Raw genomic sequence first — 25,326 nt, forward strand, 5'->3', positions numbered from 1 at the left:
CGATCGTACGCACCATCCTCTCACAAATATAGAACCTCGCTAATGACCATGCCTGCATCGACAGCGCTCTAACTCCACGTACTGCAGCCTCGCAATTGTCGACACGCACGAGCTTCCGCCCATATTGTCTTCCTCCCAAAAGTAACCCTTTCGGGTGGCCCTGACGCTGTTATGGATGTGAAAATGAGGCGTGGGCAGGATGAGAGACTATTCAAGGGCAAGCGTTAGCCAAGTCTTTTCTTCATGATCAAAGATCGATCGTCGACTGCCGAAGAAACACGATAGGACCCCTACACCGCCATCGAGGATCGTTCCGAGGACTTGACTCCAGCGGGTGGTGACGGTGGCGTGGTGGCGAGTAGGAGGAGTGTGAGTGAGCAAATGTTTAGATGACCGGTACGCGATTCTTGCTTTCTTTTTCCCTGTCCATGCTCTTGCCATGCAGGCGCCTTTAGATCTTTTCATCCTGTGGTTTCGGTGGTCATTGCTCAGGCGTTACGATGTTTCGTTGGACGATCGCTTCACGTTGGAGATTAGACCTTCGAGCTCCGATAGATCATGTACGTTGGGACAAATCGCTGTCGCCGTGATGCTCATGTTCGTACCCGCAATGGTTGTGTGGTGCTGCACTACATGACACGTACACGTATCCTCTCGCGGATGAGTACATGCGTTCTGCAGAGGAAGTATGTCGTTGTCATTCGACTTTGTTGTGTGTCCGTTTCAGCTTCGTGCTCAGTGGCTTAGTATGATGGTATGGAGGAGTAGAAGCCGTGACTGACAGGTTATTGAGGCCGGCGAGGTCGTTGAGGAACGAGAACTGGGGAACGATGTGCACTGTAAGTTATAGTGAGTTGTGACAGCCATCGAAGATGTGGCATAGTATTTGTGGCATACACGATTTCCTGGCCTTCGCCGTCGACCTCGATCCTCTCCTAGCCTCGAACGTGCCTGTCTACTGTAGGATCTACCCCGTTTCTTTCTACTGCGCATTTTTCATTTCTCCCTCCGTTCGATGTAGTATCGAATGGTTGTATTCGTTCTTCCTGTCAAGCATAGGGCCTCATGTCTGAAGCCTCATGTCGCCTGTTCTAAAGTCATGAACCGACCACTCGCTTCAATAATCATCGATCTGTGTAGGAGGGTCCAAGGCTGTGAAGCCCTGTGAATAACAAGTATGGCAGTTCTGTCACCGTCGTATTCTCCTAGAGCAAACTTCCACCGTACTAATTAAATGCCAGAGGTACTCACCAGAGACCCGTCAAGCAGTCATGATCAGCAGCTTCCTGGAGCCGGTGACTTACGTCTTCACCAATAATATGGAGCACGACTTACTGTACTATTTCGACCGTAGGCCACCAGGGTGTGACCTGTGACAAGGGTGGCACTTAGGCCATGGGTGTAAATAGGCCATCGGCCCCCAAAATTTGTGACCGACTTGCCTTAAAAGGCAAGTAAATTGCCGTTTTGGGCGAAGCCTGGACGAAAAAATGAATAAATAATGCCTCAGGGGGCCTGTGACCTGTGACAAAATGTGTTTAGGCCATGCCATATGCCCGCTGTGACCTGTGACCATGGCCTACGGTCGAAATAGTACAGTATTCTGCGTTGACGCACGAAGACGTTGTTCGGGTTTCAAAAAGGGGGATACATGCATCCCTAAGACGTCTGCACTCCGCACAGATGCATCTACCAGGGTGGTGAATGCATTTATCGAAGATGTCATCTGTAAATGGCACCATACATGCCCTTGACCGATGTTTGGGAATTTCTCGACGTCAGCGTAGTTGTGACCAAGGTCAAAATCGGCGCCTCGCGTCGGGCACAAGTCGCGAATGCTTTGCAATCGCATTTCGGAGTCAAGTACCAGATGCTCTGAATCAAATATTCAGCGAATGAGTAGTCCAGGAAGTCTGCAGAGCCTGCGGAGGTAAAAATACTGTTGACTCATGCACGCACCCCCAGGGTATTACTGCTCATACAGACGATGATGTCGTCAGGCCGGTGGGACCTGTCAGATGCAGCAGTCGCGTGATGCGAGTTCCGTTCTTCTATACATGCATCTGAAGGTCCTTCGAATAACGAACCTCTAGTAGCTTTGGGAATCTGCAGCACCGTCATAAATCTTTGTTCCGCAAGACGAAAAATGCATGACCATCATGATCACACAGTTGCGTTATGCTGGGCGCCTGGCTAGGGTCACATTTCGGAGGTTCCAGGCATAGGACCGAGCTTCGGTTCCAAGGACTGCTGTAGAACTGTGAGGCCGCAACAAAAGGGTATTCAACGCGACAATGGGGGTAAGCAGACGGATACTGCCAGCTCGCCGTGAGTTCGCCGTTCCATAATTTTACGACTTAGAACGATCCTCTGACCTGTCCTTCATTCTACGCACAAACTTCACTGACATGCATGCCTCTTCCGCTTTCTTCGACGTAAACAAGCCAGAGAAATGGACTCCAAGGTTCGAGTTTTGCCCCTGGACCACATGAAGCAAAAGTATAAATACGAGACTGTCCACGCCTCCAAGCTCCCAGTTACTCATCTCTCTCCACAACAGCTCTCACTCACTCCCATCCACAAACGATCGAAATGATTTCTCCAGACGGTGCCAGCGTCCAGACTCGTCTCATTGGTGAGCACTGTTATCAATGCTTGTACTTCGTGACTCGGCGTTACCGTCTATGTATGTTTACCATGGTGTTACACGCTCGACTTTCTACAGGTGGAAACGATGGCGCCCAGTTCAACGACTCCGACGCGGGTGCGTATGATTTTGTTTGTTATCTGCTCGTCATTTCTTGCTCAGCGTCATAAATTGTAGTTTCCGGATGGCCTGCCGCTAACAAGATTCGCCGTGATCATCCCATTTCCAAGATCGATATTTTCACTGGCTGGATCGTCAGTTCTCAGTCCAACGATCAATTCTGGCGTCGTCTTGGCTCATTCATGTTTGCTTTTATAACCAGGTTGACGGGATCACCGTCACGTACGACCTCGCTGATGGTACGCAGAAGGCTGTCCAGCACGGTAGCAAGACTGTCACGGCCACCGTTACCCTCAGTGGTCAGTTATCCCGAATGTTTCCAGTCTTCGAGATGCTCACTATCTTCTCTTCGCAGACACCGAGGTCATTGCTGACGTCTCCGGCATGGCGGGCTACCATAACTACTACAAGAAAGCGCTCGTCTGCACCATCTCTTTCAATATCCTCGACACTAAGACGGGTATCATGCGCGTCGCCGGAGTAGGTCCACCTCCCTGCTCATTATTCAAAGATAAACTACTCACGGGAATTTTACTTCGTGATGCATCGCCACAGCCCTACGGGAACAGTGATAAGGCGAACGCTGGCCAGCCCTACCACTTCTCCGGTCCCTTCGTGTTTGCAGGTTTCGCGGATAACGCCGCTGAGCATGGTATGTCACCGAATTTTCTTCGCCACTCTCGCGAATACTCCTAACAGATATTTCCAGTCGGTCTTTCTGGCCTTTCCGTCATTAGGTCTACTTTGTGGGAGTGAAAGATCGGTCAAGGCGTGAACGAATCCCGCAGTTTTCCGCATTTGAGTCGTTGCGTTGATAATTCTGTAGTAGCGGTAGCCATAGTCTTTTGAGTATGCCAGTCTTACTGTGTCATGCCATTTAAATGTATGCACCCGGTTATTCATCTACTCGTGGTTTGACCGAGATACAGTTGAGGCAAGTTTCTCGAAAACGACCTCTGTGCCGATCACCTAAGACCATCGAGACAGTCCTGCAAAGAGGTTGGTATAAGTAACCATTACTACGCAATAAGACCAGCCAGGACCACATTATGTCAGTTCTACTCAGGAAGCTAACAGTTCACAGAGAACGAGAACGAGGAAAAACAGGAAATGAGCCAGGAAGGGTGGGGAAAAGAGGCGATCGTAATCTTATCATCCCGGGATCGCTCGCGTGGATCAATTCCGTCGAGCGCGTGGCCTCACCTCCGCCACACTAATCTATTTCTCCCTCTTGCTCCTCCGCTGTCATTCGTCTCTGCAAGTTCACGACGATGTACTCTCTACTTGGCGTTGCTACTGTGATCTTGAGCGTGGAGAACTGGAACTCCTGCCACCGCAATTTAGCAGCACTCAGCCTAGTTCAACTCCACATCTCGAATATCGTCTTCTCCGAGTCCCAAGCAAATGCAACAAAAATGCAACGTCCAAACACGCTGATATTATTTTTAGCACACCATTTTGCTTGCCTAGTGGGATAGGCATACTATTCTAGTCTTGAGATGCTCGAGACAGAAGGCCGATGATACCTTGCCAAAGGTCCAGGTCGAAGAGGATGAAGATGAAGAGAAATTTGGGAAGGGATTTTGTAGTGAATACCGCTGACGATTAGCTCATACTAGACTTGGATGAGAGACGACAATGGAGAAATGCAATGATTCCGGACGCGATTCGAAGGCAAGAACAACAACACATCAGTTTGATTGTAGTACAACGGGGCATAGCAGCTGGAAAGAAGAGCGTTCGGAGGTCTGGGACTCCAAGTCGTATCATGAATATGTATCATGAATAGAGTGATAGCAGATGCGAACAGACAAGGAGTCGGAGATAGCAGTACGTAAAGAACAAAAACGAGAAGGTACAAATAAAAAGCGGGAGAAGCAGTACAACCCTTCGTGCAACCCGCTATCTATAAGAGAGCGTATCAGGCCTCCTTAGTGTAGAGCCCATGGACAGGACGAGGTGATAGCTGGAAACCAGGAGGCCGTGGTGAAGAAAATGAGACCTATGGTGAACAACAGCCGAGTCCCAGCCCACGGTCATATCCAGAAAGGACGTTCTACTGGGCACCTGTGAATGACGATGTAGATATCCTATTAGGTTATTACAGTATGAAACAAAGAGTACATGCTCATCTTTATCGTGCGTTTGGGCCACGAAGCAGGCCGGTCAGAAATGCACGCCTTTCTGTGCAGATCCAACGGTACCTCATTCATTCATCCAACACAAAGAGTGCACATCTCACTCACTCACGTCCGGCCGTCTGCTACACAGTCGGTCTTCCTCCTCAAATGCAGCAGCACTCAATCGAGTTCACAAGACGAGATTAAGTTCCTCGTCTTTCAATGAAAGGACCTGCTTTGGAGCGCAATGAACCACGGCCGCAGAAACTCCGCGCTGAAGCATCCGCCCATCCGTCCGTCCAGAGATGATGGAGAGACAAACACGACAAGAGCATGGGAATATCCCAGAAACTGCTGTCAGGCGTCTGATAGCGCATATAACCACCAAACCGAGCCACCAGCCTTGCAATTTCGAGGAACTCAGCTCATCTTCAGGGCTTAAGTAAACGAGAATAAAATACGGACAAGGACGCTCGTTATGATCCTCCGTCAGCCATACGAAGATTAAAAGCACCCATTCCGCTAAACGCATCTGTGATAGATGCACAGAACTGTCGCCTTCAGCCTGTCCTGTGAGGTCAAGCATAGCGCATAGGGATACTGGGGCCCTCTAATGCAGGACAATAGAATAGAGATGAACACGGCAGTCACGACAAATGTTACTGCGAAAGCGTTATATGTGGGAAGCACAGCCCGTAAAAGACCTACACCCGAAGCACGACCGACATCGAAGCTCTCGAAGGAGATAAAACCGCTCGAAAAAAGATAACCGAAGAGAAAGAGGGATGACGAAGGACGAGATATACGAGGAAACATGCCTCCAATTTAAAGCCGTAAAAGACGTAGCAGACATTTGAACATCCTCTCTCTCAAATTCCTCTCATGACTAAACCCACTGGAGCCAGTCGCCAGAAACGCCCGTAATTCTGCCTTGTCGAATGTCCGGCTTCCATCGTCGTCTGCGACGTTTCGTCCAATATTGAGGACGCGTCTTGGCCGAACGGACTCTAATCTGGCAGAACGTCCGTCAGTCTCCGGCATAGAAGACCATTACGATGCTTAACCTCTACACCCTCTGCCGTGGCAATCACCCTCACTGCTACCGTCGAGGAATGGACTCCTCTCCCGTCCGATCTCGCATAACCCGCTCCGGACATCCATCCCGCATACTTTTCTCCTTCTCCTTCTAGAGCTCCCCCTCGCAACTCGTTCCGTTCCTGGTCCTAATCATCCACTCCTTGCACGACCACGACCACTTCCGCCAATCCCCCGCCTCGTCTCCGGCTATCAGCCTCTCTTCTCCGCACACTGCCCCGATGCGGTACTTCCCTCTTATCCTTCGCTGCTTTTTTTAGGTTTGCTCTTCTTTCCGTCTGCTAGAGGGAGGTAGAGATAGAGATAGAGGAAGGAAAAAGGAAGCGGAAGGGAAGCTGAGAGGTGGTGTATGGGTGTACACGGAAGGGCAGAAGGATCGATTTCGAGGGTTGGACCGTTCGTTCGCATTTGAGCTCCGGGTCCAAGTTAGGGCGGGATTATATGCGTATGTGACGTGTAGGAAGAAGTGTTAGAACCTAAACGCGACGTATCGAGGAGAGAAAGCTACGTAAAGCTGAGGATAGAGGTCGGACTATGCGGATGCGCATCGTCGTCCGTGGTGCTCGATATCGACGAGGCTTTGGAACGTAGGCGAAAGCGGATGCGATGAAGAACGAGGGGAGTGAACCCGCGACGCTTGACCTGACGTTGAAGTGCGAGAGTCGGAGGAAGAGACGTTAGAGAAGGTTCATACTGGTATCGAGCAGTGATTGGGATTTGGTGTCGAAGAAATATGAGTAAACGCCGCTCGAGGCTATGGGTAGGAGAGAACGACGAGTTCGTGGTCGTGGCGTGGGTGAATATAGGGAGAGAAGGTTTGCGGGGCTTGAACGGGGTGGAATTGGCGATTGGGATGGACAAGGGAAGAGGGAAGAGGCAGAGGACGAAGATGAGGGTGGAGACGAGATCGAGATGTTCTGAGAGGACGATGACGTGGGGTTCTTAGAGGTGGCTGCGGTGCATGTCGGAGATGGCGAGACCACAACAAGTGCAGTAGCGCTATCTGAGGATGGTGAGACCGGTGAGGAGTGAGGTGCTGAACGTTAGGAGGACAGGACAGGAAGGTGCGTACGATCGAAAACCGGGGCAAGACGACTAGGTGTCGAGCGTGAGAGTCTGTCGACGACGTGGCAGGTTGAGTAGGGAGATATGGTTCCATGTCGAACAAGGCACATGCTAGCTATAGGAGATGTTTCTTGGGAGAGTAAACATATCCGTATTTCGTCGTCGTGGAAGTGAACGAGGAGAACATCGAAATGGCAGAGCTGAAGGTATGTTGCTCGCGTGGCGATCTTATCTTATCTTTTGAACCGCATTCGGCCGATTTGGGTCGCCACACTATTTTCCTTTCGAACCACCACACACACCTCCCTACCCAATCATATTTCTTCCTCGTTCTTTTCTCAAAGCTACCGTCCCTCGAGTGGGAGGAACATCAATCTCTGGGCCTGTGTCTTGATGTTAATAACGATCCTTCGCTCCGGCCAGAATCCCATCCGCCTCGGCGGATTTGATCTTAGGTTCCACATTCTCGGCGACTCTCTCGTTCACTTCTCCAAGCGACTCTTTGATTCGTTTTCTTTCGAAATTTTTGCTATTTCTCTCATTGTTGATGACAATTGAACCTCTCAGAGCCAAATAATAGGATGCGCACCATGACCTGGTTCACTTTCTAAATGTGAACCGCGATAGTTACGTGTCCCTCGAGCTCAGTGCAATACCGCGACCACCCTCAGTCTAAACGCGATGCATCGTGCTTGGAGCAGTGTAGCCTGGTGGTCTTATATTATCCCTTTATTTCCGATGGCGTTGCTATACTCAGCTCCTCTTTGCCTGCTCTTCAAGCACCCCGCTATGCCCTCTTCCGGCTGTTCTATTATATTTCTGTCTACTTTGCCGACAATAGACCTTAGATCTTAGTGCCTCAGTGTGCTCATAACGCTCACCCTTCAAATTCTCCCGAACAGCCTTTCCTCGAGGCTCGGTATTCCTCACCCCATGTGACACTTGCTTTTGCAGACGAGTGTTCGTCTTGCTGCCTTTCGTATTTATAACTGTGACGTGCACCTGGAAATCTAATCTCGTGATAGCAGAACTGAGTGGATCCCGTAGAACCCATCCTATCTTCTCTATTCGCATCCCTCCGAGTGCATGCGGTGTATATTAGTGCGTCTTATGAAGTCCCATAAAATCGCTGAGGGATGGCAGACCAGTGGAGGCTCACACACGCATATTCAGATGATTCGTCCATACGATTTTATTCCGCACCGAAGCAATGCCGACGTGTAAGTTATCCCCGACATGAAGCTTGGTGTCCTTCTCAGCTGACTTCGTACAGCCACAGGTGGCCCAAATCTTTTCTTCAACATCTACTGTGATTTTCAAGCAAGGGATGGACAAATACATTAATTATTTTTTCATTACCTCGATCTGAACTCGTCTATGATTCCGGTAGCCATACTGAAGCGCCAGGTTTTCACCCTTGTTGTTCCAATATTCTGCGGAATCGCACAGATATTCGGAACCAGTATCGTTCCGGTTCGGCATACATGATCGACAACAAGTCTCTGTCTGCCGTACGTGTCCAATCTCCTGCTCAATGTGGGTTACTCATATCCATGCGTGTTGAAGAGCACGTTTCCACTTCTATACTTCTCTGGCGGGACCCTCGTGTAGTCCAATTTGCAACTAAAGGTATTTCTACTCAATACACCGAAGACACGCCAAGAGAATATTGACGGGCAATATAAAAATATCGAGTTCTTTGCCAATTCACTGGCACAACCAAAATCAACATGTTTCGATGCTTCGCCCTTTAACTCCTCAGACTGCGAACATACATCATATCGTAATCATACATACACTGAGTTTAACAATCCGTCAACGCGGTCGTCATAGTAGCTGAGACAAATGAGTAATCCCAGTTAGAACATTTATGACGAGCAAAAGCAGAGAAACACATGCACTCACACGAAAGTAGGAAAAATATTCAAGCTCAGCAAGCAACAAAGGCAGAGCGGATGGCCGTCGCACCCTGTATGAAACAGACATCTCCGGATTGTTGTCCAGTGAGGGACGCAGCAGTGCATCCGTCCTAGAGGGTATGTTTCCTATCAGTGTACGCAATATCGCAGTCGTTGGCGGTATGAACACTGTACCTCGTTATGAATCTCGACACGCTGACCAGAGCCAAGCCCCGAGAAGTTCACGGCTCCGAAATCTAACGAAAACATTGGATGCGGGCAGAAATTCATCAATATTTGGTAGAAGAGCTCGCAGCGTCAGTAGCAGAGGATGACTTACCGCCAGGGGGGTCGAGGCAAGTGTTGCATCCAATGTTCTGGAAACTGTCCTGGGAGTTTCCTGCGCAAGACTTGGCTCCGAAGAAATTGACGTCCCCGGCCGCTATGGCGCTGGGGATGCTAGCAACAAAGAAAACAGTGGCAACAATAGCAGAAATCTTTGAAAGCATTGCGATATAACTAGGTGGGGGAAAGTGTTGAAGAGGTAGGGAGTGAGGTGTTGAGCTCTGTGGGAGGCGTATTTCCTTGTAGTATTCGAGTACTGAGCTCATAGGCTTATATACATTTCAGTTGGTACATCAGGTCTGAGTTCACGATTCAAAGTGCGCTCCTAGAGCGATGTAATCTCAGCCGCTTACATGCATTTCACAGGCTCTGTGGCCAAGTGGGCAGCCATATTTCTGTGTTGCCTAACAATTGGGCCAGAACAGCTTACTGATCATGCATAAAAGGAGACGAGGATTAAACTGTAAATTCTCTCTGTCCAAGTGGCAACACGTCTTTCGCACATCTCTGCCAGCGGCCTGATTGTGGCATCTGAAATCTCTCCCCATTTATTGTGCTCTCCAGATATCACAGTCTATCCGTATGAGGATACGATGCACGCACTATCAGTGGAAGTCCACAGCAAAGTTTGTATTCGATCTAGTGCATAGTCTGAACATATTCAGCCCGCAATCATCCTATTGCAAACATTGTGGCGAACGAAGGGACCATGTTTATTCCGGCTTGGCACCCCCAAGAGGAAATACTGACCTTGGCCCATGGAAGGAAGGAAGATGCCGACGAAATATAGTCCGTGGCTAAGTCCGTTGCATTGGGAATATTTTTATTCGATGGAGGGCTCCCATGCCGGGATCCAAGGCCAAAGGCCAAAGGCTTCCGCTAAAGCAAAACGTACTGTGATACACTGGTTGTTGGATTTTCGTGAGCGAGTGAAAAAAGCACGAGAAATCAGAGAGGGTTTGCAATCACACTGAGCTGTGAGGCTGCCTTGTGTTAGGGCAAACCGATGCCCTACACAGGTAAACTCTTCATGTATTTATACTACTGTACAAATTATACTAGAATATTCTACAGTACTCGAGAGAGTGGCAAAGCAGCTGCGCTGCTGAGTCATCCGTGTCCGTCGAAAGCTCGCGAAAGCTCTCGCGACGTCGAGCTGCAACTAGCTAAATCCAACACTGGTAAAAACGTATTTTGACTGACCATGGAAGTTCGTGGGCGGATTCACTGTCCTGGGCCCTTTTTCTGTGGATACTATTCTCTCTAGTGTGCAGTGCATAATGCGACCCGTTTCAAATGAGAGGCAGAGGCTACCACAGAACGAGCCGACATAGTTCACAGTTGTATAACCCTGTAGTTCAAGCGCAGAGACTAAACACTAGCTCACATTTTGAGACCAAAGACTTTCTGTAGTCATGGCGTCCTTAGAACAAATAATGATAGCTCAGTGGTCACGGGCGAGATGGAGAAGATATAGACATCATGATAGGCTGTCCTAGAGAGTTTCTGGCCCCGCAAAAAAGTCTAGGTTACCGTCATTGCACAGGCATGAACTGTATATACATTGTGTGTGACGACTGCGCACAATGTCCTCTCTGCGGAGAATGTAGGTGATACCTCAGTCCGAACGGAATAACAGTGAATACTGTTCCTTCCCAGCAAGTCAGCAGTCACCACTTCCCCTCTTGCGCATTTTGTCTAGAACATCAAGCCTCTCATTAGGGCGAGCTCACGAAGTCATACATGGTCATATTGAACACGTATAGCCCCACTTCTGTGATGGTTTCCAGAGATCAAGATATGATTCTCTCGGTGGTCATGCAATCCATAGTGATACAAAGCATTTACAATTATCCCGAGCTCTTAGCTGCTTTCGGCGTAGTCCATGGTCAGGATGCAAGCAAGAACAGAAACTCTTCTGCGTCGCAGCTGAGAGTCGCATTTGCAGTCGTAATCACTTGATGTCCGCAAGGAGGGCGATCTCCGCGTCAAGAAGCGGTTCGCATGCGAAATGGTGAGCATGAGCTGACTCTCTGCGACGGCTGTGCCGGAAGACATCACAATCACATCATAGAATGAAGTGATATGATAGTTTTAACCCGAAATAGTATGCAAAGAGGTAGTTCATAAAAGTTCTTCATCGGGCATTCACGTAGCTTGGATTCAAAGATGCATCACCATCGACAAAGCTAGTCCGGAAGTGTGAGGTGAGTTTCCACAACGAATTGGATAAGGGGAAGGTCGAAGTCGATGCTGATTGAAGTGCACCTATGTTCCAGAAGTCGCACCTCATGATGAGCACGGCCACTTGGTTCTGTGTGTAACGCCGCGTGGTGCTGCATGGAGACGAAAAGCAACTGCGGCCCATTCTAGCGGGGATGCAATATCAATTAAACGCTATTTCAAGATATTCGTGGGCTGTCAGAGCTATCAAGGGATTCAGTCACACTGATGAGTGAAAGGAACCACAAGACATCTTAACGAATAATAACAGGCTTAATATCAAACCAACCTGGTGAAGATACCTCCGACGAGGACGCTGTCCCGCATTGTACTAAAGACCACTAGGAAACAGGCGAAGACTGCAGGTAAGATGGTGATATTTATCAGAGATCTCATCACAGTAGGTCCACAGCAGACATATCGACTATTCACGAATGTGGTCTGTATAAGACTGAGAGAGACTTTCAATGTACCCGAATCAGCAAGGGTGGCACAATCAGCTAGACCAAGGTAAGTTTGCACTGGAAGGTGGCACTGCATGCATAACGAGGGAACAGTAATAGGGGCAGACAGTCATGAAAGGAACAACGGCTGGACGCAGGCTCCAAAATGTAGTCCGAGAGCAGAACAACATTGTTATATGGGGCGGTGGCGTTTCAGGCTCACGCTGTGTTGGATGATGAACGAGACAGAGTAGAGTAGGACCGCAGGAAACACCACTGATTCCCATCAGCTGAGAAAACGCTGATGCACCGCCCGTTGATAGAACGAGGTTAGAACAAAGCTGACTACAGCCTGTGTCAGCATGTGGAGTCTGCGAGGCTGTCTCCGGATGAAAGATATGGGTTCGTTACAGTGTTGTATAGAGCACGCCTGACTGATTATGATCAAGAGCACGTACATAAGCTGTGGATACATGCCGAGATGATACTGAAGCGGCTAGGGATGTGTTTGGACGGCGTGGTGCTCCCTTTCTCTGGGAGACCGTGAGACACACAACCCAGATGCCGAATATTACGAGTACGGGAGTAGCAAGTAGACATGGGCGAAAAAAAAATCTAAAGAAGAGGAGGAGGATAGTGAGCTAATAGTGAGTGCTACACGTTTGATATAAAAGGGGAGAAATACGCAGATGAGGAACGAGGGTTGCTGCAGTACTGCACGCCAGACGACGCAGAACACATTTGGTACAATGGACAGACGGCAGGGATGTCCGTCAAACGGTACGAACGGACCCTACAAACAAAAGGAGGGTAGCTAAGTCAGTATATCAACAATTCCTCACTTGCCGCAACTCCGATTGAGGGAAAACGTACCAAAAGAATCACTTCATAAGACATTTCAGGTTCGTAAGCCCTTGATTCCCACTCTCACTACAAGGTTCACTGATTTTCCAGGCTCCCGAATTTATGAAGGCTTTTACTGGACTTTAAACCGGGAGTCTGTTTTTCGCAGCAAGATTGTGGTTCTTTGGAGACCAATGTAGTAGATTGTACACGAATGGTTGTGATTAGACAAGATCAAACAAGATTAGATAACATTCGACGCGATTAGATAACATTGGACAACATTCGAAACGATTTAAAACGATCCAACGCGATTAAACTCGAATAAAATCGAATCGGCAACAATGGAGGTCAAAATCTGTGAGCTAAAATTATGTTTTATGGATAACAATGTACAGCAATGGACACCATTAGACCTTATATGTTTCAAGTTTACTTGGAACTCGCTGGCTATTAGGTCTTATATGTTAGTAAAAACTTGGAACTTTTTGCGAATGCTCATTGGCGGATCGGACAGATCTTCCACCAACGAGTTCCAGGTAAACTTGAAACATATAAGGTCTATTGGACACCGTTGGACACCTTTCGCGCTCATTGTCTTCGATGGATTCATTTTTTCTCAAGTAAAATCTATTTTAGTGGTTTCCAATGGAATACAAAAAATGAAACAGGCATCGAGCGGGCAGAATGGCTACCAAAGGCATATAATGTAGTCCAATATACTTTATTCTTCTCTATTTGCGACTATTGGACACGAATCGAGGGCAGAGGAATGTTTGCGAGTCTGCACCAACAGGGCTTATATGTTAGTAAAAACTTGGAACTTTTTGCGAAAGCTCATTGGCGGATCGGACAGATCTTCCGCCAGCGAGTTCCAAGTAAATTTGAAACATATAAGGTCTAATGTGAGCCAATCACCTCGTCACTCGTACCTACTCCCGCATCTGGTCATGGTTCCGATTTAGCTGCCTTGTGGTCAACTTGTGGTCTAATAGATTATAGGAGCTTGCATCTCTGGGACGCAAAGATAGTACATGCGGTTGTTTGTTTAAATTTCTCGCTCACTGAGGATTCTACTATAAACGTGAAATTCATTGAACTACCGCCGCAATACATCGTGCCATACAAACTATCCTAGATTCACCACACCCTTATACGCCCAAGACCACACTTTAGGAACGCCGACTACGAATAACCACCTGATACCGTTTTTGATATGTCGGAGAACGTTGGATACCAATTCAGAGAAACGCATCATGAAGCAAAAAACACCGAAACCGATAACGGCTCTGAATCAATGAGTCTGCCATACAATAATGATCAATGCAATCGAGGTAGAAACGCTCGCAAAGAGGAATATTAGCCCAGGTAATCCGGAGTAAATGGAGAAAAAGAAGAAGGAGCAGGATTTGTCCTTGGCGATGGCCTGTTTTATTTCCGTGAATGAGCCTGAGATCGTACGCTAGACGAGCGTGCAACAAGGACGAACCTTAAGCTTCTGTACATCAATACTGCTGTATTCAAATAGATATCATGCGTCGTAAAAGATCCCCAGTGCAGCCGTGGTGGCTGAGGTGGAGACTGCACCAATGGTCGAGCCCTCGATGTCGAAGAGCTTTTGCTGTGATTGTGGCGCGAATCCGAAGAAGGTCACGTCCACCCTGGTGCGAGAGTGTGATCTCAGTGTCTGAGAGCACAGGAAGATTTTTGTACTCACGCGGCTATAGCGAGTAGCTAAATGTATGGAAATAAAAAATCAAAAAAGGCCAGGGAATAACGGGCGGGTTGTCAGCACATTGAAATGTAAGACGCACCCATCCTCCGACGGATTGCCACTCCCTAATCAACCTCGAGACCACGATTTCTATCTCGGAGTCTGTCGTTGCCTTCTCAAGCTGCCGATAGTGCATGTACGTCGCGAGGATATATTCTGCGAATGATGATGCAGTTGGACAGTCGGCGCGATCTCGAATTGTGGGAGTAACGATGGACTGATGGCGCTAAGGCGATGACCGTCTTTGACATCGAGCGTCCGGTCAAGCCTGCGAGTATCGTCTTCCATCCCTTCATCAAGTTCACTCTCGTTGAGCAGGACATGGGACTCATCCTGCCGTCCTGCACCTCCATCTTCCGATCCTTCATCGACATCAACCTCATGTGGCAGGACAAGAGAATCGTCCCGCCCTCCTACTCTGCCATGTGACTGTTCAGCAAAATCTATGGGACCGGAAGACAGTGGTTCCCATTCGCTTTCACCAGTGACAGCGCCAATGCTCGGCGAGGCGGTAGGAGTTGGGGACGGAGCAAAGTGTTTATTGGGAGGCATCGATACTGGGCGATCGAGGTAGACTAGAAGACTAGAGGAGGACGAGATACGAAAGCAAAAGTGTGGCGAAGAACACAATATCCGTCGCACTTTGCCTGGAGTTTGTCGGAGATGGGATCATTCGGCTTTAGCCGCTCATTGCTTAAGTCTCTAGCTACAGCGCTTACTTACGTCCCTCTCAAGTCCCTCTCTGCCCTACCTCATTTCTTATATACTCAAACACTACCCTTTCCCTCGGCATCAGATAGAACAATGGACCCTCTACTACTTGGCGTTACTACTGGACATACTTTCGCTGATCTTTGAGCTGGAGAACTGTTGATTCCTTTCCACCGTAATATTAGCTGCTCTAAGCCCAACTCGCCTTTAAATATCGCGCCCTCCGAATCCCAAGTAGACGCCACTTCGTCCAAACACGCTGGCCTCCACTTTTAATACGCCACTTTGCGTGCTTAATGGGAGCTTGTTGGGATATACACGTCATTCCATACTTTCCTTGACGGTTATCGAGAACCTCTCGTTCTCTCTTCGAAGCGGAGATCCTCATCGCACAAGGTCCGGTGCACACGCAGCCTGTGATGTACGACGTTCCAGGCTATCAGGACTATGGATGGGACGGATTAGTTGGAGAAAGGATATCTCGTGTGCGCCCTTCTCTTCTGTGCATTTCGACGGAGGCGGATGACGAGCGCATACCGACTCTCTGGGTGAATATGCGGGAGACGAGACTCAGAGCGGTGAGGCCGTGTGCAATTTGAACGGGGATTATGCAACATAAAAATAAAGCAGTCCCTCGGTATATTGAAAATTTGATGATCTTTCTGTTCAAAAAGCCCGGCCACCATCATGATATGGGCGAACAGAATCGGGGCCACAGAGGATATACTTAGAAATGAACGGAATCATCGAAGTTTCTTCAGTAGCTGCTGTACAACAGAGGTCCGCCCAGCTGCATATATCTGACCGGTTGAAAATAGGAAAATAACTGGAATATTGAGCGGCTCGACGTGGCACTGAAGATACGGTCGGAATATTTAGGAATCAGAGCGGCAGACCACTGCAAGCAAGGCTTCCAATTCGCGTCCAAAAAACGAGGCTGTGGAAGAGATGTGACAGCGCAATGTACACTGATAAGTTACATTATTTCTTCCAACTTTCGCAGCAATCTGACGCTTGAGACAACACACGAACGTGGATGATATGAAAGATTCTGTCAGCGTCTCTCCTCAGCCCTATGTTAAAAGCCCTACTCACCGATGACACGAAGACAATGGTTCATACAGAGGCAGAAGGAGTAGCCTCGGCCGTCTGAGTCCAGACAACGACCTCAGTTACGGTGATGAAGAAGGGGTCCACGTCGACCAGGGAGTTGACAAGCCTAGTGGCGGTTACGATAGCGTTGGAGCTTGCACTGGCCGGAGTCGGATCAGTGGGGGCGCTGAGCACTGGGCTCGCCTATAGGAACGCAGAATCCAAGGTTAGCGAGCTGGACATGATATAGAAACAGGGATGATGCGAGGTGCTGGATGGAACGTGATGTACACTCTTCAGACAGTGATGAAAGAGCGGGGAAAGAGAACCGGGGGTGTTTGATGTAAAAAGCTCAAGAGTTACACTCACGGCTAGGAGCATGGCGCCAATTGAGATTAAATAGGATGACTGCATCGTACTGCTCGAAGGATGTGGGGCAAGAGACAGGCGGTAGAAGAGAATGTGGGTAGGGTGATATGGGATCCTGGAGTCAGAGCCCACAGGGAAGAGTGTTTATGAGTCGCAAGCAGAAGAACTGAGCATGAAATGGTCTACATGACAAAGGTAGAGTTCTAAGTAGAATCCGGTGCTGACGAGCAAGCTTTGACGAACAGGAACCCGAGATGTGAGAAATGCGACATCACGGAGACACCTACACGACCCATGAGAATAACAATGGTGAGCGGAGCCGGGTGAGTTCGCAATACTCGCCGCTCCATCCCCTTACGAAGAGTTATGAACCGAAGGAAAGGAGGTCTCAGGAGTTCAAGGCACTCATATATGTGGCTTCGTCCGACCGTCGTGTGGATAGCGAGCAGTCACAACTGGTTCAGTGTTGAATGCCGAGCGGCGAACGCTGACAACCTTGCCAAGTAAGCGAGATCATGATGTAGGACTGAATTCCATGACAGGGGTAGACGTGCGCAGTCGAGAGTATGAACATCTTTGGACGGAGCAGGTGGACGGCTAGACGGGAGGCGAAGTGAGATGATTCCATGCTACAAAGAGCGGCGAGCAGAGACGTACTAGCGCATCTATGACGGGTCTTGACGGTGATAAACGGGATATGGCATTGACAAGCCGGTATGTTACTCTCAATCTGATCAATGATTAACTGAAGACGAAGGTAGCAGAGTAGCAGCACCTCGAAAAACGCTCCGAGATCTCTCCGCAACGGTCTGGCACGAAAAGGTTGTGTGGGAATTGACCGCATACGATTGCATTGACTCCGTCGGGCGTTCTGTACACTCACACAAAACGCTGTAAAGTGATCCGTTCTTTCGTGGGCACGAGCAATATGGCTAAGTGGCAGTCCCGTCATGCAAACAGAGTTGTTGGGTACCTATTTTTAAGCATAAGGTGCCGAAACCAGTCAGAAGCCCACAGCTGGGATGAACGACGAATTGAAAGAAAGGCACCTCGAAGCTCCAGTAACCCGTGGATTAGGGATCACATATTACGGCTGGTAATAGAGTGAGGGTCGTGTGGTGTCTGCGTAACATACTCAACAGCAACAGATTTCTCGGAAGATGTCCTTGTCTCCCTGTCGTAAGATGGGTGTGATTGCGGCTCAGTTATTTGTAGCAGAGTTGACGTTTGATAGAACAAGGTGGCCTTAACTTGTTGAAGCCGAATGAGCAATGGTAGCAGAAAACGTAGCTGGAATCCTTTCTCAAGAGGGGGCTGAGCGATACCGAAGGGTCGAGAGGCCATTCGAGTTGCCGCGAGGGTCGGATGTTCGATGGATGAGTTGGACGGGCCGTGTGAATCTTTTGGCACCGGAACCCGCACGTGGAAGCGGTCATTTTGCTGAACTCCGCGGGAACTGCGCATAGGCCTCAGCCACTTCCCCTTTCAAAATTTCGCCCCACGATATCGAAACCATCGAACGTTGTCCTTCCGTTCTCGAGTACGCGGTGCTAACACCGTTCTACAACAGCCTGCCTCGTTACTACTACGACGACAAGCATGCGAATCCGTTCTGAACGCGTCTGGCCTGTCTGCTTTCCTATACTTGTAGTCAATGGAAGATGTTCTCTCGTCACGCCGCCCATGAGAATTATTCAATACTGCACTGCTCTATTTCCGATCTTGATTTTTCTTCATCTTCCCCGAAAGGCGCTGATCCTAGTCTTTCGGGAGTGCTCTGGGCTGGCCTCTACGTTTCGCTCGATGCTCGTGCGAGCCCCAAATTCCTCTGACTAAACGCTTCCCGGAGAATGAGAAAGGCACACTCAGTCCGTAGGTGACGGTGTCTTTTGTCCTATGTGTGTTGCTTGTGGTTCCTGACTTTGTCAACGCGAACTTGAAGGCCGTCTACGGAGCTGTGTCTACCCCTGGGCACTTCTATCGTCTTCAGTCTTGAACAAGGGTGAGTGATCTCCGCTCTACCTCAAGGCTCTCAAACTCCGCCCTGGCAGGTGGGACTTCTCCGGTGCCATCTCTGAGGTTGACTCTCAGGATACGTATCTTGTTCTTGTGCAGTCGCCGCTGCCGTGCCTCATACGCGTCGAAGTGCCTGGTTCATGCAGTCCTCAAGCTATTGGATGGCAGGAACCCATGGAAATTCCAAGTACGCACGAATTCACTTGACGGTGCTTCACCATAGACATGTTCATTGATTTAAAATCCATATTTATTGCCTAATCAGGTGAAAAGACGACCGCTATGATTGGCGCGCTCCTTGGGAAAAGCTTCGTACCTTGCTCTCGACTGTCGCCAAAAAGCCTGACGTTCGAAAAGGTATGGGTGATACCCGAATGCGATCTTGATATCGTCAACTGTATAAATACTTCGCCTGAGTGCCTTGGGCCGACATCCACAGTCTTCTCCCTCGGTAGTCTGTGTTCCGTCTATCCGTCTCTTGGTCGCTGAGCTTTCACTCTGAATGGCATTCATCACCCCTTCCTTTGTATTCCTTTCATTCGCCGCCAGTGCCTTAGCCGCCGTTGGCCCTTCCACCAATCTACATATCGTTAACGCTATCCTCTCCCCGGATGGTTTCTCCCGCGAGTCAGTCGTTGAAGGCTGCCTTTTTGATGAATATTGCTCACCATTCTGAATATAGCACCGTCTCTGCCGAAGGCACATTTCCCGGTCCTCTCATCACTGGTTCCATGGTTCGTGGTCTGTTCTCTATTCCTAGGCAATAACCAGCTCAATGCGATACTTCAGGGCGATAACTTCCAACTAAATGTCACTGATGAGCTCACCGACGCAAACATGCTCCAGAGTACAACAATAGTGCGTTTTTCGCCATTATTTGCCATCTAGACATTGATCGATACGTTTCATTCAGCACTGGCACGGTCTCTTTCAAGCTGGAACCACTGAAATGGATGGTATGTACATCTTATTGTTCCAATATCTCGCTTTTAGCCCTGACCCCACCGATAGGTGTGGCATTCGTTAGCCAATGCCCGATCGCACCTGGAAATTCTTTCTTATATGACTTCAGTGTTCCTGGGCAAGCAGGTATATCTGGAATAGCTTGAGACGTTCTTATTGAAATGCTAAAATCTCGAATTAGGGACCTACTGGTACCATTCACACCTGGCCACCCAGTACTGTGACGGTTTGAGAGGTGCATTGGTCATCTACGATCCGGATGACCCTCATGCATCACTGTATGATATCGATGACGGTAAACGGCGTATCTAGTATGGAACTTTAGAGCCTACCTGACCAACGCTCCATGACCGTTACAGACTCCACCGTCATCACTCTAGCAGACTGGTACGTTTACCTCAGATACATGTATTTGCTTACCTTACGTGGCTAATATTCCGATTCCCCTAGGTACCATGTATTTGCCCCTAGTGCAGGGCTTATTCCGTGAGCACGAGCGTCTCTACCCGTCTCACTTTTCGACTTATTGGTATTCACGTGTCACTTTTGTCTGCTCACGCCAGGACTCCCGATTCAACTCTCATCAACGGTCTCGGACGCTATGCTGGCGGTCCGGCTTCAGATCTTGCTGTGATCTCCGTCACATCTGGGAAGAGGTTGGTGCCTTGCTTCTTACACACCGATCCGATCTCCTACGACCTTCACAATCCTGTATAGGCAGAGGCCGTGAGTGCTGATCGTACTGCCCGCGTGCTTGCAGGTATCGGTTCCGTCTCGCCAACATCTCGTGTGACCCGAACTACATCTTCTCCATCGATGGCCATAACATGACTGTCATTGAGGCGGACGCTCAGAACACTGTCCCCGTCGTCGCTGATTCTGTCCCCATATACGCCGGTACGCTCTCCAGCCTCTCTGTTGATTTCGTCCCAATGGACGCTGATCATTGTATGTACAGGCCAGCGGTACTCCCTTGTCGTCACTGCCGACCAAGCAGTTGACAATTACTGTGTGTGATACTTCATTACTCATTACGTGGGCGGCAGTCTAAAACTCTACTTTTCCAGGGATTCGTGCAGTGCCTGATGTCGGTACTACTACCTTCGATGGAGGTTTGAACGTAGCTATTCTTCGTTACGTCGGAGCCGATGAAGTCGACCCTGTCACGAACCAGACCACCAGCGTCGCACCACTTATTGAGGCTGATCTCAACGTAGGTCCTTACCCATACTCGTTTGTAGTCTTAGATGACTGATATGCATATTGCAGAGCCTCGACGCCACCGGTGTTCCCGGTGACCCTACACCTGGAGGAGCGGACATCAACATAAACCTCGATGTCGTCTTTGTATGTCTCCTACGTTCACGATCTCTCATTTCCATCTCCGATTCACTGATCTTTCTGTTTTTTCTGCAGAACACCACTCTTCTCGAGTTCACTGTCAATGGCACGCCCTTTATTCCGCCTACGATACCAGTCCTTCTCCAAATACTCTCCGGAAGCCAGACTGCACAAGACCTCCTTCCCTCTGGCTCTATCTATGTCCTCGATCCCGGAAAGACCGTCGAGATTTCCATCCCAGGTGGTGCTGCTGGTGGCGGCGTGAGTAGTCTGACCCTCCAAGTTACCTCATCCGGAATACTGACCGAATCTGTACTCATACAGCACCCTCTCCACCTTCATGGTCATGCATTCGATGTCATTCGTAGCGCTGGGAGCGACACTTACAACTACGTAAACCCCGTCAAGCGTGACGTCGTCAACATTGGTGTGGCGGGTGACAACGTTACCATCCGCTTCACTACGGACAACCCTGGACCTTGGATCATGCACTGGTATGACTCCCTTTAATATCGAAGCATGCGCATACTGACGAGGTGATAACTGCACTTTGTAGCCACATCGACTGGCATCTTGAGCTCGGCTTTGCTGTCGTCTTCGCCGAGGATGCCCCAGATGTCGCGTCCACTAATCTAGTCAACAGCGATTGGGACTCCTTGTGCCCGACCTATGACGCCTTGCCACCGTCCGAGCATTAAATCCGACCGTGGTGTCTTTCGGAAAACAGGTTCCCTCACCCCCTAGCCAGAGTGTTTGTTCGGACATTTTACCTTCATTTCGCTTCATCTTGCGTTGAACTTCTCATCTCGGTATTCACTATCTATCTCGGGTTCTGTATTGTTCTTATTTTTTTCTATCTTGGGCCTCAATGCTTGTCATATCTTGTTCATATCGCAACCTAATCCGATCATTGTGCATACAAATTAAATCCAAACACTCTCGAATCAGTCCCAAACACAAATGTACGGCCGCCGCATGTGGTGACATGAAGAAAAATCACTTGGTTAAATCTATGTAGCTTGAGATCAACTTGAGATGCTGTCCGAGACAGTGGTGAGTAAAATGTTCGTAAAATGTAGTTAACATTCGCACAAAACGGCGGTAGCCGGGCCGCGAAGGTATTGCCTTCCGGACCATTTCCAATTCATTGCGGGTGGTGCCGCGTCATGCATCTGTTTTTCTCTGGGCTGTTCCTTTGCGCACACTCTCATCTCGAAGCTCGCTACCCCCCAGCCTGCCTGTTGGACATTCACCGGTATCGTTCTGGTCTGCTGCGCTGAGACTATCTGTACTGTCTTAACTTATCACTAAACGTTCTTACCATTGCACCACTGAGACTCTTTACGATCCTCATGAAGTTCGAACTGATTCTGCGTACTCATGGACTATAGCTTGCTACGCTTGACATTATCTTCTCTGGTAGCGTGATTGACTGAGGTTCTGAACGGAGACATGCACCAAGAAACTTCGTCGGCAAGGTCGAGTGACTTTCTCGATGTAGATCAAAAGGCAAGTTTTTCCATGGGATATTCTGCGCCTTTTGTGACTGCAGTCCTATGCACCTAGCTCTCTTCACACATTGTGTTTTCGCGGCTGTACCCTATCAAGTCTGTCCTCTTGGTGATATTAATCGAATCAGGCTCTACCAACTGATGACCCGTGCGGACCGATAACGCGTTCATTTCGCTATGTCGTTGGGAAAACGACCAGTCATACGGTCGAGGGGAGTATGAGCTATATGGCTGATGTATGGACTCATATTGAACATATATCAGCAGAGGTGCTTGTCGCCACCGATTTATAGACCCGATTTGGGCCGGCATCTTCGTTACATGATAACTATCGTTCCCCACGAACATGTCTTTATAGCTCTGTAAATGTCCTCATATGCTTACCTCCGCAATAGCTTCGCTTCTTTGCAGCTCTAGAGTCTTTACTATCCGGAAAATACCCTTCAAACGACCAAGTGGTAGCTATGATCGACCGCCTTGCATATCTCCTCCCAATCGCACAAGATGATAGGAACTCATTCTCGGATACCGCACCTACATCGGGCGAGAAGGACCTCACACGTCTCGTTTCCTCTCTGCATGAGCTTTTGGCGGCTAAGAAAGCATGGTTGAACGACAAGAATCAAGACGACATTATCCAAGATCTACTCTCACAGCTTGCGTCTCTAAACCTACCGAAGAAAGGCCAAGAGAGTGTAGATTCTGAAAAAGACCGAGGAAAACAATGTACGTTCGATGTCCTGACCTTCACGTCTCATGTGGCCATAGCTGACGGCCTGTGGCGCACTTTGTGTGATGTTGAAATCGTAATACGTAGCCATATCCCACGCCCGAACCATTCTCCGTATTCTAACTACCAACTCCGAAGCTCGAAAGCTCCTCCTCGACCTTCGATACTTTGCGTGCGAGATGCTCGCGAACATCATTCAACACGAAGCTGATGTCATTCGACCCAAACCACACGAGATGGCCGCTATTGGAGGGTGGACGAAATACGCCACAGTCACAGTGGCCAGGCACACTATAATCGCCCAACTTGCGCCATGTTGTGCCGGCGGCACACCACAGTGGCGTACATGCATTATCGTCCTTTAGCGTTTACCCCGCTGTGTAACTAGTGTACGGGTATATAAACCACTTATCCAAGTAATGTATATATATGTTTTCTGAGTTACATATGCGCCATTTACAGCACAATGAGAGTTGTGCTCGAGCTGGAAGGAGGCCTTAGATCGAGCCCGGTCCGGATATCCGCCGTGCCGCTTACATACCAGAGTCAAAACGACAGACCCATCGTAAAGAAAGAGTTATTGCTAGCGCTTTCCGGCCTCCTTTATTCTCATAAATGTTCATGGGTACTCACAAGGCTGTATATGTGTCAGAGAAATTGTTTTTGCACATGTCTATGCATTTGTTCTTCGAGTACAACATTAAACTGTACGATATATGCTCCTGCACTACAACTCGGCACCACCCGGCCTTTTCACTGAATGCCACCCGTAAATCTGAACTCGCCCTCGCCACCCGTAAATCTGAACTCACCCTCGGGAGTCAACTCGTACGCGAACGGGTTGTTTGCCAAAAAGGAAAACAGCTCCCCATTGTTTTCATATGCGGGGGCTGGTATGTTGGCAGCTGGCCGATTGCGGAGGAGTTCTGCAGTCTCATCCTCGAACATGCTCTCGGGATCGCGGTTGGCGGGTATCGTGGCGTACGGGTTTACGAGCATATCGTCGTACATGTTGTCGTAGGGGGGATCGTAGTCGTTTTGGGTAGGGAGATATCTATAGAAAGGTTCTGAGAAACGAAAAAATACAAAACAGGATGCAAGCTGTAGAACTTACAGCTCCTGGTTCATCATCATGTCCGAGTCCGAGTCGTGCATATTGGCTTCCGGTGCCGCCACGACAGCTGTTGCTAGATGATAACAGGAATAGTAAGCTTCGTATAAACAAGAGAGGTGGAAACAAATAAGAGAGAAAGTGTTATGAACCCACCGTCAGCTTCAAGTGAGAGATATGGGTGCACTCGAGCATTGCCCCGCGACGTCTGACTCTTCGGGGCACGCCCGCTACTTGAGCTGGCCTCTCCTTCCGTCACCTCTATTCGTCTTACACGTGTACGGCTGGCCTTCCCCTTCTTCGCATCGAGCTCTGCCTTCAACGCCTTCTCACGTTCAGACTCCAACCTTCTACTTGCCTTTGCTTGCTCGTACTGGTCTGTGAGTGCAGCGACCTCTCGAGATTCACCCGCAGCTGCCATAGCTTTCCGAGCGGTGTTCTGGTTACGTGTGATACGCTTACCCATACGATCACTGTACTCATTGTGTTTGTTCTTGAATACACCACCATGTTGACGAACCGCTGCAAGCTCAGCAGCAACCTGGCTGTCGACCTTTTGCGCTCTAAACGACAGAATGAATCAGGATTAGCAGAGGACAAAGGTAGTGAGGAAGGCGACGAAGGTGATAGAGAATACAGACGACATGATAGCCTCCAATAGTGACATCCCTGTCCCCGTCTGCTGATTCGTCCAAGCATGCTGTGATTCATTGCCGTTAGTTGTATTGGGTGTGCTATCCCATGCATTCAGAGCGATCTTCGTCCGGGACCGCATAGCGCAAGGGAGAATCCACGAGTTGTCGGTCTTATGCTTTGAACCAATCTGCTCGAACACAAGATCATGATGAAAGGTGTTCAAAAAATCAGGGGGTCGTCAGCGATAAAGAGACAGTGGATATGACGGACAGG

The 25,326-nt window shown here is 49.0% G+C and overlaps 7 protein-coding genes across 7 annotated transcripts in view; 3 read left to right on the forward strand and 4 right to left on the reverse strand.

The window, feature by feature from the left end:
- Positions 1-2,832: 2,832 nt before the first annotated feature.
- STEHIDRAFT_67254 (uncharacterized protein) lies at positions 2,833-3,463 on the forward strand (the record flags this gene model as incomplete). The annotated part of the gene is made up of 4 exons (XM_007309550.1): positions 2,833-2,901; positions 2,970-3,063; positions 3,099-3,247; positions 3,323-3,463. Coding segments are annotated over 4 exons (453 nt in total), but the record flags the coding sequence as incomplete, so codon positions are not given.
- A 2,027-nt stretch (positions 3,464-5,490) lies between these two features.
- Positions 5,491-6,798, reverse strand: STEHIDRAFT_150071 (uncharacterized protein; the record flags this gene model as incomplete). Its single annotated transcript, XM_007309587.1, has 2 exons — positions 5,491-5,894; positions 5,952-6,798. A coding segment is annotated over one exon (312 nt), but the record flags the coding sequence as incomplete, so codon positions are not given.
- Positions 6,799-7,800: 1,002 nt separating this feature from the next.
- Positions 7,801-9,681, reverse strand: STEHIDRAFT_115159 (uncharacterized protein; the record flags this gene model as incomplete). Its single annotated transcript, XM_007309588.1, has 7 exons — positions 7,801-8,049; positions 8,251-8,351; positions 8,696-8,810; positions 8,953-9,092; positions 9,167-9,202; positions 9,286-9,404; positions 9,644-9,681. The coding sequence occupies 7 exons, from the start codon at positions 9,679-9,681 to the stop codon at positions 7,801-7,803; spliced, it is 798 nt and encodes a 265-aa protein (XP_007309650.1).
- Positions 9,682-14,330: 4,649 nt separating this feature from the next.
- STEHIDRAFT_115160 (uncharacterized protein) lies at positions 14,331-15,125 on the reverse strand (the record flags this gene model as incomplete). Its single annotated transcript, XM_007309589.1, has 4 exons — positions 14,331-14,460; positions 14,517-14,533; positions 14,614-14,729; positions 14,792-15,125. The coding sequence occupies 4 exons, from the start codon at positions 15,123-15,125 to the stop codon at positions 14,331-14,333; spliced, it is 597 nt and encodes a 198-aa protein (XP_007309651.1).
- A 4,134-nt stretch (positions 15,126-19,259) lies between these two features.
- On the forward strand, positions 19,260-22,013 carry Shlcc6 (laccase T2 copper depleted). The gene is made up of 16 exons (XM_007309590.1): positions 19,260-19,388; positions 19,444-19,495; positions 19,551-19,619; positions 19,675-19,717; positions 19,773-19,850; positions 19,906-20,019; positions 20,084-20,111; positions 20,175-20,210; positions 20,288-20,380; positions 20,485-20,621; positions 20,683-20,733; positions 20,792-20,937; positions 20,994-21,071; positions 21,141-21,326; positions 21,390-21,559; positions 21,622-22,013. The coding sequence occupies exons 1-16, from the start codon at positions 19,264-19,266 to the stop codon at positions 21,761-21,763; spliced, it is 1,548 nt and encodes a 515-aa protein (XP_007309652.1). The 5' UTR covers positions 19,260-19,263; the 3' UTR covers positions 21,764-22,013.
- Positions 22,014-23,040: 1,027 nt separating this feature from the next.
- On the forward strand, positions 23,041-23,671 carry STEHIDRAFT_161970 (uncharacterized protein; the record flags this gene model as incomplete). The annotated part of the gene is made up of 2 exons (XM_007309591.1): positions 23,041-23,302; positions 23,394-23,671. The coding sequence occupies 2 exons, from the start codon at positions 23,041-23,043 to the stop codon at positions 23,669-23,671; spliced, it is 540 nt and encodes a 179-aa protein (XP_007309653.1).
- Positions 23,672-24,059: 388 nt separating this feature from the next.
- The window catches only part of STEHIDRAFT_161971 (uncharacterized protein), a gene marked incomplete at both ends in the record, with an annotated part of 2,464 nt that continues 1,197 nt past the window's right edge, over positions 24,060-25,326 (reverse strand). Inside the window, 4 exons of the mRNA XM_007309592.1 lie at positions 24,060-24,360; positions 24,421-24,493; positions 24,574-24,980; positions 25,059-25,240. Of these exons, the coding sequence (XP_007309654.1) occupies positions 24,060-24,360; positions 24,421-24,493; positions 24,574-24,980; positions 25,059-25,240 (963 nt within the window). The remainder of the gene's footprint in view (positions 24,361-24,420; positions 24,494-24,573; positions 24,981-25,058; positions 25,241-25,326) is intronic.

This window comes from Stereum hirsutum, assembly GCF_000264905.1.
Source record: "Stereum hirsutum FP-91666 SS1 unplaced genomic scaffold STEHIscaffold_18, whole genome shotgun sequence".
Lineage (NCBI taxonomy): Eukaryota > Fungi > Basidiomycota > Agaricomycetes > Russulales > Stereaceae > Stereum > Stereum hirsutum.

Excerpts from the sequence above, each read along its gene's own strand:
- Shlcc6 (XM_007309590.1), top strand. The coding sequence starts at position 19,264 with ATGGCATTCATCACCCCTTCCTTTGTATTCCTTTCATTCGCCGCCAGT. Across the intron at positions 19,496-19,550 it reads CTCTCATCACTGGTTCCATG|GGCGATAACTTCCAACTAAA; the intron begins GTTCGTGGTCTG and ends GCGATACTTCAG. Across the intron at positions 21,560-21,621 it reads GGACCTTGGATCATGCACTG|CCACATCGACTGGCATCTTG; the intron begins GTATGACTCCCT and ends TGCACTTTGTAG.